The following is an 11,423-nucleotide window of genomic DNA, read 5'->3' on the forward strand; positions in this document are numbered from 1 at the left end:
TAATGCACATCTTTAATTAATCTTTTGTGGAGACACAAATATATTTATTTATATAATCAAGACATATCTTGTCGTTTCAAACTGAAATTCTTGTATATTTATGAATGTGTTTAAGTTGTTTTTTTTTTTTTGGTTATCAGACATATTTTTAAATTTTACATAATTAATTTTCTTATTATTTATCCTTTTAAAGCTTGTATTGATTAATCTCAAAATTAAAATTAATTGGCCAAAATAAAGAACCTAACAAGGATAAACTTAATTTTCAATTTTAAAAAATCAAATTAAAAAGCATATGTGTGTGTATTTTAAAAATTCAATGAAGAATTTTTTTTATTTGGCATTAATGTGGATTAAAAACTTAATCCTGTTCGTATTCTTCTAAACAAACATTAATGTAATAATTTTCTTTTTTTTATTATTTAAGAAGAAAAACAACATAGTTGATATGAGAAAGATCTTTTATTATGAAGGTATTAAAAATTTTGCCGCTCTTTAATATTTTTTAAGCAATGGAATATCTCATTCCAACCACTTGGAATATTCATTAAATAAAAATAAAAACAAAAATTACAACTTGCTTTTAGGCTTCATGTACCTTTGCATGTCTTGTATCATTAATTTTCTTATTTTCCATCGATCATTCCATATACTTTGTTAAATTAATGGTTTAACTTTTAATGAATTCTAAATATAAGATTGATTTAATTAATTTAAATCCATTATTAAAATTCATTCGAAAGAATCAAAGTAGTATTCAAAATATTATAACTTAACTGTAGTCTTAAGAGAGCATTGAATTTAATATTATCAAAGTTTTATTATCTTTTTTTTATATAATTATTTTTACCTTATTTCAATATTTTCTTCATAATGTTAAAGTAAATAATTTGTTTATCATTTGATTTTATATTATTCGACTAGTGATTTAGTATGCACAAGAGAATCATTTTTTTTCAACTATTAAGTGAAAATATATACATTCAACATTGAATATATATATATATATATATATATATATATATATATATATATATATATATATATATGTTGGGTTTCAGCCCATTTGGTGGGCTACCAACAAAGAAGAAATAATGCTTGGGCTTGGCCCAAGATAAAAATGAAAAAGAAAAAAAAATGAAGCTATGCCAATAATGAAGAAGTGGAGGACAACAAGATAATTTTCACAGGCTAAATTCTTTCATTCTTTTGTGAATGAGAATGAGTCATTCTTGGTGAAGGGGGGCTATGTGCAACATGTGTGAGAGAGAGAGGGGAAGCTACCACCAAGAAACCAAGAGAGGAGAAAGGGAAGAGAGGGAGCTAGGGCAAGGAGATCGGACGACCAAACATCGCCGGATCTCACTCAAACTCCGGGAGGAGATTCCTTGCAAGAAGCTCAACCTATTGATTAGGTTTGATATTGATTAGGTTTGATCCTTCCTTCACCTCTACTTGTTGTTTGTTATCCATCCTTGTTGATGATAATGGTGGTAATGTCATACAAATTCTTTCTTATGAATGTTGTTGCCCTCATGCATGTAAACCTCTAGTTAACTAGAGAGGAACCATTGTAACCCATTGTTGACATAGTGGATGCATGTTTAAGAGGCTCTAAGGAGTCCCGTGGTTTTTCCCTCGATTCGTAGGGTTTTCCACGCTAAAATAGTGTCTTTGCATTGTTGTATGTTTGTTCATCCCATTCTAACAAGAATTGAGGGGTTTGGTAGTGTTTTATGCTTGTTTTGAAGCATTGAAGGGTTGTAGAAGACTTGGGAAGACATTTGAAGCCTCAAGGAAGCTCTACAAGGTTTTTTGCAGCTTATGCGGGCTGCATACGGGCCGCACAAGGTCGCCAGCGAAGTTCACGGGTGTTTTGCGGCCGCATGAGACCTGCACATGAATAGTATCTGTGAACAATATACACACATCATTGGTCGGGATCAATTAACCAAACATACATAAGATCTATACACGTTACCAGAAAAAATTTAAATTAAATAGTCTGTAAAAAAACACCAACTTATGTATCAAAGATTCATGAAATATAGCATGGATAGTAAGGATTCGATTTGCTCAAATTGATGCTCCGGTTGTTTCATATTTGATATTCAATGGATAACACAATATTTTATGTTGTTTGTCATTTCATCCATATAAAAATTGGATAAAAAATGATAAAATTACCGTTACCGTGATATCCTTTATACTATTCTCGTGATCTATTGGTGATGATGGCCGAATAATGTCAATGTTCAATGGTTGGCGAACAACGATAGTCAAATGATGCTGGTAGCCAGCCAATAATGGTCAACAGTGGCTAGTCATAACTGACCAACAATGATGGTCCGACGACAACAGTGGGTGGCTGGAGTAAGGACCAGTGGCTGATGGCTTGCCGATAGTGATTATTGGTCGTTTACTAACGACGATGGACAATGATCAATGAACATGGATGGTGAGAGAGGCGTCATTATAATTTTCACTTGAATTCTTGTACAATGATTATGGTGGGAAAAAATCTATAAGATTTTGTTACCCTCACCATTCTTTTGTTCATAATATAAAAAATAGTTATGTGTTTTCCCATGCTTTTTAACATGAAACGCACCCTAAATTAAACAACAGAGTAGATAAGCATTCCCATTTTTGTACCATGCATTTTAAGATTCGCACAATATTAACTAGATGCTTGCCAAACCTAGCTACTCATACGTCTAACTAATTAAATGAGACTCTAAGTATATGTGCAAAGAAAATCTAAACAATTAAGTGAGAAACAGAACATGTGTCTAAAAAGGCCAAAATTAACAACATTGTATAAAAATCTGAACATTTAGGTTTAAACACACAAAGGATTTAGATATACAAACACATTCAAAGAAGGAGATTACATGAAGAAGGAAAAAAAAAAAAGTAAGAACAAAAACATCTACAACAACAACAGTAATAGCATATATATATATATATATATATATATAAGAATAATATTAATAAAAAAATTATATATAATTGGATCGCTTGCCTTTGAATGAGAGGTTCATGGATCAATTTGTTTTCACAACAATTAAGGTGAGTGGTTTACCTACTCTATTAAATATAAATAAATAAATAAATAAATAAGTATATAGAAAGAAAAAAAAAATCAAAAGATATTTAAAACCCCTTGTAGTTGAAATTACAAGATTTCTTGAAAGAAGTTGTTTGGTTAGGTGGATTTTAAAAAGTCGTCTGAATTGCAAATACTCTTTCATTGGATTTTGGTAGATTTGGAACTACACCCAAATTAGATGTAGTTCCAAATCCAGTATTTGGAATTTTAATTTAAATTATTTTTTAAAAAACTAGAATATAGTTAGAATTTAAACAAATAAAATTATATAATTAATTTATTAATTAATTTGACAAATGATTTTTTGGTTATATATTAATTTAATACACATGTAATTGTTTATTTTATAATTAATAAAATATAATTGGGAATTTTATAATCAATAAAACTAATGATCACCAAAATGGGCTATAATTATATTAATATGTTAATTATATTAATTAATTATATTTTATTATAATAAATTAAGTATAAATTAATGATATTAAATACTCATAATATTAATTACACTATAATTATATTTATAAAATATTAAAAAATAAATAATTATAGTGTAATTAATATTAGTAATATAGTATATAATTGATATATTATATTATATTAATTATTTTAATAAATAACTAATATATTCTATTTTATTATAATAAATTAAGTAAATATTAATTATATGAATTACTCATAATATTTGAAATTTGAATTCATATTTACACCAAATATAAAATTTTGTGATCCAACATTATAAATACATCCGACCAACCCTGGATTTGACTCTCCTGAATTTTCAAATATAAAAATTTGTAAATATAGGTCCACTTCATTTTCAACTATATCCAACCAAACGCCCCTAAACTAATAAGATGGAGTTGCAAAGCATGGTAGTTTGGGAATAAAAATTAGTGTAGAAAGTAATAATAGATAATTTTAGAAAAAAACCTCTATAAAAAGGACCTACACTTAGGGGCTGTTTGGTTGTCTGTAAGTGAAGTTACAGTGTAAGTAAAAATACTATATTTTAACTTACATCACAGTTATTTGATTTGTTGTAATTTGAAATGTTGTATTTGCTTTATGTTTGTTTGGTTTGATGTAAATTGAGGGGTATAATTACCATGTAAGTGAAGTGGTAAGATTACCCCTATCACATGTTGTTAACACTAGTTATTTAATATTATTTATAAATTTTTTTAATCATATACTAGGATTCAATTTTATTTTTAAAAATTATTAATTATTTTAAATCTCATTAATTAAGGTTAATACTAATTAAAAAAATTAATCAATTTAGTGTTAATACTAATATTAATTACTGTAACTCTCATTAATTAATTTAGGGTTAATAACTATTTTTGTAATCATTTTATTACACATACTACAAAATTTGATTAAATAAACATATAATATGTTAGATTAAATAAGCATTCATGGACATCATCAGCTTACACAAAATCAACAATCAATTTATTTAGAATTCTCTTTATTTTCCCTTATTTCCAATCAGTTCAAAGTCCAAAAACATCTTTAATGAATGCAAGTAATATCAAGAAAACAAACAAATTGCTCAAAATCACAACAACAAGAAATCAAATAAACAATGAATCACACTTAGTGGCAGAACACATCTCTCATTCTACATCAAAAGCAACATCATCTGATGAAAATACACAAGGATTGCATTTCAACTAAATAACAACCAAGAACCCAAGTCTCACCATCAGTACCACAACCCTTCTTGCAGAACACTTTCCCTACCAAAATCCAATAAAAAAAAACAAAAACTTCAAATTTTAGTCAAAAAGCTCTCATAAATCACAACAGCTTTGAGATCAGAGAAGAGGCTTCGAATGGAGAGAGAAGGCGATGGAGGAGAAGAAGAAGAGCGCGAGAGGAAGGGGCTGCAGATCTGGAGCTTATGGCTTGGGAGAAGAAGCGGATAGAGTTGAAGTTTGGTAAGAGGAAGGTGGAGAAGATGGGATCGCAGGCGAAAGAGTCGGCGGAGGTGGCGTTGATGGAGATGATGGCGAGGTCGTGGGTGGTGGTGTTGTGGATTCTATTGATGGAGAATAGTTAGGAAAAGTTTAAGGGGTGATGATAATCTTTTGTTTTGCTGCATTTTCACTTACAGACCAAATTGGCTATAAGTCAAAATACAGCAAAACACTATCATGATGTAAAAACTTTTACATGTAAAGTGATGTTTTACAGTCTACCAAACATATTTTTACATGTAAAACAAATTACATCACAACCCCTAATTAATTTTTAGCTTATCATTTTGTTTTATGTACCATGTATTGTATTTTTCCCCTCCAAAAATCATGGATATTAATCAATTATTTAATTTTTAAAACATTATCTCAGCTTTGTTTTCATAAACAGTGACAGATAGACACCTTACATATATAGTACATTCAATAATTAAGGATTCCTTGAGCTTTATTCTTTGAGATATTGATTTCCTTAAGATTATATGTATGTATCTTTTATGTGTTATATGATTAAAAATTTCTCATCCTTCATCAATCATTTGATATATTTTGTTAAAATAATGATTTAATTTGTATTTTATTCCAAATCCAAGATCAATGCAATTAATCTAATCAGTTAATAAGACTCATTAAAAGAAAATTAAATAATTTTAAAAATATAACTCTTTGCTATGGAAGAGCTATCACATTTAATTAACATTTTTAAAAGTTGATTCTCTTTTTCTATCTGAAAAAACATAATTATTTTTATCATAATGTTATATATATATATATCTACATTATAAATAAATTTTTTATTATCTTGTTTAATTTATATTTATAGAGCAAAGTTAATTTCAATATTACTTATTATAATATTAAAGCAAATAATTGTTTATTCATTAATCTGGGTTTATTATATTCATTATTCAATGGGTAATTTACTATGCACAAAACAATTCTTTGTTTTTTACTAGCTATCAAATGAAAATTTGTTCAAAATTGAATAAATAGTCTAGGTTACTTCTAGGTTTTTTTTATTAACCAAACGTAAAATTCGTACTTATTAGTAAAAACATTAATTAAAATTAAAGACTACAAATGATTTTTCCTTTTTCCCTTTTATTTTCATAAACTTCCATTTCTTTACCATACATACACACACATGCATTTAATTACATACATGATACATACATACATACATATTCCCTGTCACGTACAAACACACTTATATATCAAGATTCATGAACACACGTAAACATGGAATTTAGATCGATTAGCAATATTCCTATCTATCTTGAGATTCCCACAACCTCCCCACAACCTCCCCCAACCCTAAATTATTTGCATTAGATTAGATGCTTGCTAACCCTAATTAATATGCTAACTTATCTTCACCATGTTGACTCGGAGTCAACAAAAGATAGAGAAGAAAACTCTATATAAACCCATGCTTGCATCCTCAAACCAACTCACTCCAAAAACCCTAAAAAGCTCTAGACGTACCCTAATTTGCTTTGCATGGCTCCTCAAGGAGATCATCTTGAGAAGGTAGCAAAAGAGGCCTTTGATATGCTTGATGAGCATTTAGGAAGGAACGGAGAAAGGCAAGTTTATTATTATACTTGTCAAACACAATACTTTCCCACTGCACCAAGGAAAGAAGTGGTGTTTGATAAGAGTGAAGCTTTAAAGAGGCAAATATTTTACCATTATAATAGCAAGCCTGTTGTAGCAAAGAAAGAAGAAGTGATTGATAGTAATGAAGCTGCCAAGATACATGGAGGGGTTCTTCTTGTTGGTTTTCCTCCTCAAAGGAAACGTAGTGGTTGGGCTTTCTAGACTTAACCCTAAAACAAGGTTAAAAGCTAGTGTGGCTACTTTCTTATATATATATGTGCTATGGGTTGTGTAGTTTTCTCTCTCTTTTCTCTCTTTGTACATCTTACTTTCTGTTTCCCTATGTTATATATATATATACACATAGTTATGTTGTTTGTAATTAAGTAGTACTTTTACAAAAGTTGTACAGATATAACTCTCTATGTACACACACACACACATATATATATATGTACTCTCTTATCACCTTAGTGAACTATCTACTTTCTTTTATGCAGTCTGGTTTGTGTACGTAGTTTTGTTGTCTCTGTGTCTCTCTTTGTGTATGTTACATGTTTTCCTATGTAGCATATATACATATATATATATATAGTTATGTGGTTAATTAATTTGTAATTAAGTAGTTGGTTATACATAGGTTCACATATTTGTTTATATATATATATATATATATATATATATATATATATATATATATATATTTGTCTGTGTATATATGAAGAGAGAGTGATATATATGGACTCTTTAATTAGTTGATTTGACAGAGGTCTTTTTGGTGTTATTGTCAAGATATATATATATATATATATATATATATATATAATCTTGCCCACTCTTCAATATATATTTTTGAAGTAATGGATGGAATATGTTATTCCGTCTAATTGGAATATTCATAAAAAATAAAAGTAAATATCACAACTTGCTTTTAACCACGCTTTGTGTATCATGTTTTGTATTCCCACTTTTTTTTAATACAAATATTTATATATTCTTTTAGCTCCAAAAATTATGGATATTATCTTCAATTTTTTGAAACAATATTTATATTTTGCTTTCACAACCAGTGGAAGAGAGATATATAAGTTTAGTACTTCATTCAATACTTAAAGATTCCTCGGCTTTATTATTTGTTATATTTCCTTAATATTTCATGTATCTTCATCAATCATTTGGTATATAGTTTTTTTTTAAATAATAGTTTAACAAGCCTTTAATTCAAAGATTAATTTTATTAATCTAAATATGTTAATTATAAAACTGATCAAAAGAATCAAGTATTTTTTGAACAATTATTTATATATACTTTGATGCTTTTGCAACGGGAATTATTGAATTTAATATATTGAAAAGTTTTTTTTGTTTTTTCAAGAAATATTATTATTTTTGTATTAATATTTTTTGTCTGCATTACAAATATTTTTTTATCATCTTGTTTATATTTCCAATTAAGTATATTTCAATATTACTTTTCTTAAAATTAAAGTAACTAATTTATCGATTTAGTTTTATAATATTCGATGCTTGATTTAATATGGGCAAAACTATCTTTTACCTTTTTGACCTACTAATATTAGGTTTAGAACATCGAAAAAATCGAGTATTTTTAGAATACTTATTTTTAATATAAAGCATGCATGATGCTTCTTGCTCCTATTAGATACTTTTCAGGGAGAATTATCATATTTAATATATTGAAAAGTTTATTTTGAAATATAATTATTTTTTACATTAATGTTTTATATCTACATTACAAATATTTTTTATTATCTTGTTTATATTTCTAAATAAGTCTAGTTCAATATTATTTTTCTTAATATTAAAACATATAATTGGTTCATTAACAATTTGGTTTTATAATATTCGATGATTAATTTAATAATTTTTGATCAATCAATATTATGTGTTTTTTTTTTGATAAAATTGGATAAATCACGTATAAATATTATATTTTTTGGGTTAACCAAACATAAGATTCATACTCATTAGTAAAAAACAATTAAATTAAAACTCCAATATGAATTTGTTGATCAAGTGCTGCATAAGATTTTCTTTCTTTTTTGTTTTATTTGGGTTTGTCTTTTATTCCCACTCCTAAACTTCCATTTTAAATATTCCTTCCTTCTCAGTACAAACAAAAACACTTATATATCAAGACTCATGAACAGATATTGACATCAACTTAGCAAGGAAGTTTAGACAAAAATTCCCATCTATCTTAATTAATGTTCCACAACCTCCACAATCCTAAATGAATCTGCATTTATTAGATGCTTGCCAAACCCACTAACACGCCATCTTATCTTCACCATGTTGACTAGAAGTCAACAAGAGGTAAAAGAAACACAATACATTCCACTAAAGAAAGCAGTGGTTGATAATAGTGAAGCTTCCAAGAGGAAGAGCAAGAATGTTGGTGCAAAGAGGGAAGTAGTAGTGATTGATAGCAATGAAGCTGCCAAGAAATATGGAGGGAGTTCTTATAGAATTTTCTTGAAGGAAACAAAGCCTTTGAAGGTTTATAGCACGACCACTCCACCCAACTTGAACAGCAACCGTCGGCCTGGTTTTCGAACACACCGGATCCTGCAACAAATGAAGAGACTGTTGGAAATTTTGATCTAATGTTGGAGTAAAACAGGAACGGGATGATCGAGGATTGAGGCGCATGCGAGCACATCGCCCCTAAGAACAATTTCACTCCTTTGCAAAGGCGACGAGAACACGGATGGCGTTGTTCTCCAGGATTCAACAGTCATGCCCATGCATCCGGCCAGTATATATGGTGAAGCCGTTCTTTAAAAAGGCGCAAAAAAATTAAATTTTTTTAAACATAAGATAAAGGGCAAAAAGGTAAAAAACCTATGGGACGTGATCGACCCAATAAATCTTCCTACGTGAGTTCGGAATTTCTAAGCTAATTTCGAATCAAACCCCGAAATTTGCACCCCTCTGCACTGTAGAAGAGAGCATAAACCACTCAAAGCAAGGTTAAAGGATAATGAATAGTACTATATATAAAGTGGATGAATTCCTCAGAAATTAGAAGCAATGTAGTACTAAACCTTAAGTAGGAATGTTTTGAAACAATATGGGCCTAAAGAATATGGGCCCTCTAACAGAGACCACCACTAGGCTCTTGGCAAGATTAGAAGAAGCACAAGAACTGGAATGCTTCACCACTTTCATTCAAAATGCAAAGTAAAAGCGAACATAAAAAGAAAAGTAAAACAAGAAAAAGTACAAGAGAAAGTTTGGACAATATCCGGTCGAGATATTCATCATTTCTATAGATCACTTCAGGCTAGCGTGCATCTCTATACTATGGAGCAGGCATGCAACCCATGTGTCAGAGTGGAGAAACAAGCCGGATGGCTTTAGCAATGAAAGTAGTCGACTCGGTTGAAAAGTCTTCTCGCACCAATACACGAACCTCGTATGGATTATAGCCCCACAAACTCCCCTTTAATCCAAGATACGAGGTTCTAAATCCCTAACTCCCAAAGATTGACGCATGGCAACGAATTTCATGTTTGGTAGGGCCTTGGTTAATATGTCAGCTCTCTGTTCACCTGAGCTCACCGATTTTACCACAATCTTCCCTTTCTCAATACATTCTCTGATAAAATGGAAGCGCACATCGATATGTTTGCTGCGACCATGATGCACGGGATTCTTCATCAGTGCGATGGCAGACTTGTTATCCACGAACACGGTTGTCGGCTTGAGTTTATTCCCAATCATCTCGTTAATAACACTCGCAAGCCAAACTGCATGACATGCGGCCGCTCCCGCGGCCATGTATTCAGCTTCACATGATGATAGGGCCACTGTTCGCTACTTATAAGAACCCCATGACACAAGACAGTTGTTGATGTAAAAGACCATACCACCTGTGCTCTTTCTATCGTCCAGATCACCAGCGAGGTCGCTATTAGAGTAACAGACGAGTTCTTCATCATTTCCTCCTTTAGTGTATATCAGTCCAAAGTGAATAGTCCCTTTCAAATATCTCAGAGTCTGCTTCATAGCCTTGAGGTGTAATGAGGTTGGTCGCTGCATATATCTGCTGAGTAATCCCACGGCGAATGACAAGTCCGGTCGAGTGTGTAGGAGATATCTGAGAGATCCAATGATACATCGGTACTCAGTGACATCAATGGGTTCACCTTCTCCATCCTTGTGTAGTTTTACTTTATGCTCTAGGGGCACATTTACAGCATTACAATCACTCATGCCGAATTGTTCCAATACTTTGTTTGCATAAGCTGATTGCCTAAGAGTGATCGATTTCTCCATCTGCGATCAAGGCCTAAGTAGTATGACAAGAGACCCAAGTCGCTCATTTTGAATTCAACCATCATTTGCATTTTAAACTGGTCGATGTCTTCTCTACTTCTCCTCGTGATGATCAAATCATCCACGTAAACACCGACAATGACTGAGACTTCTTCTCCTTTCTTGGTGTATATAGCCTACTCATGGGAACATCTTTGAAGGCCTAGAGTTTTTAGATAACCATCCAAATGCGAATTCCATGTCCTAGGAGCATGATGTAACCCATACAATGCCTTAGTCAACTTATACACCATGTGTTCCTTACCGGGCACCACGAAACCCTCCGATTGAGCAACGTACACCTCCTCCGCTAAAACCCCGTTCAGGAACGCTGATTTTACATCCATATGGTGTACTTCCCATCCCCTGTTTGCAGCTAGGGCAAG

General features: G+C 30.7%; 1 protein-coding gene across 1 annotated transcript; it reads right to left on the reverse strand.

Moving 5' to 3' along the window:
• Window positions 1-10,536: 10,536 nt before the first annotated feature.
• Window positions 10,537-10,998, reverse strand: LOC120264737 (secreted RxLR effector protein 161-like). The gene has a single exon (XM_039272560.1). The coding sequence runs from the start codon at window positions 10,996-10,998 to the stop codon at window positions 10,537-10,539; it is 462 nt and encodes a 153-aa protein (XP_039128494.1).
• Between the last annotated feature and the right edge of the window lie 425 nt (window positions 10,999-11,423).

The sequence above is a fragment of the Dioscorea cayenensis genome, chromosome 7 (assembly GCF_009730915.1).
Source record: "Dioscorea cayenensis subsp. rotundata cultivar TDr96_F1 chromosome 7, TDr96_F1_v2_PseudoChromosome.rev07_lg8_w22 25.fasta, whole genome shotgun sequence".
Taxonomy (NCBI): Eukaryota; Viridiplantae; Streptophyta; class Magnoliopsida; order Dioscoreales; family Dioscoreaceae; genus Dioscorea; species Dioscorea cayenensis.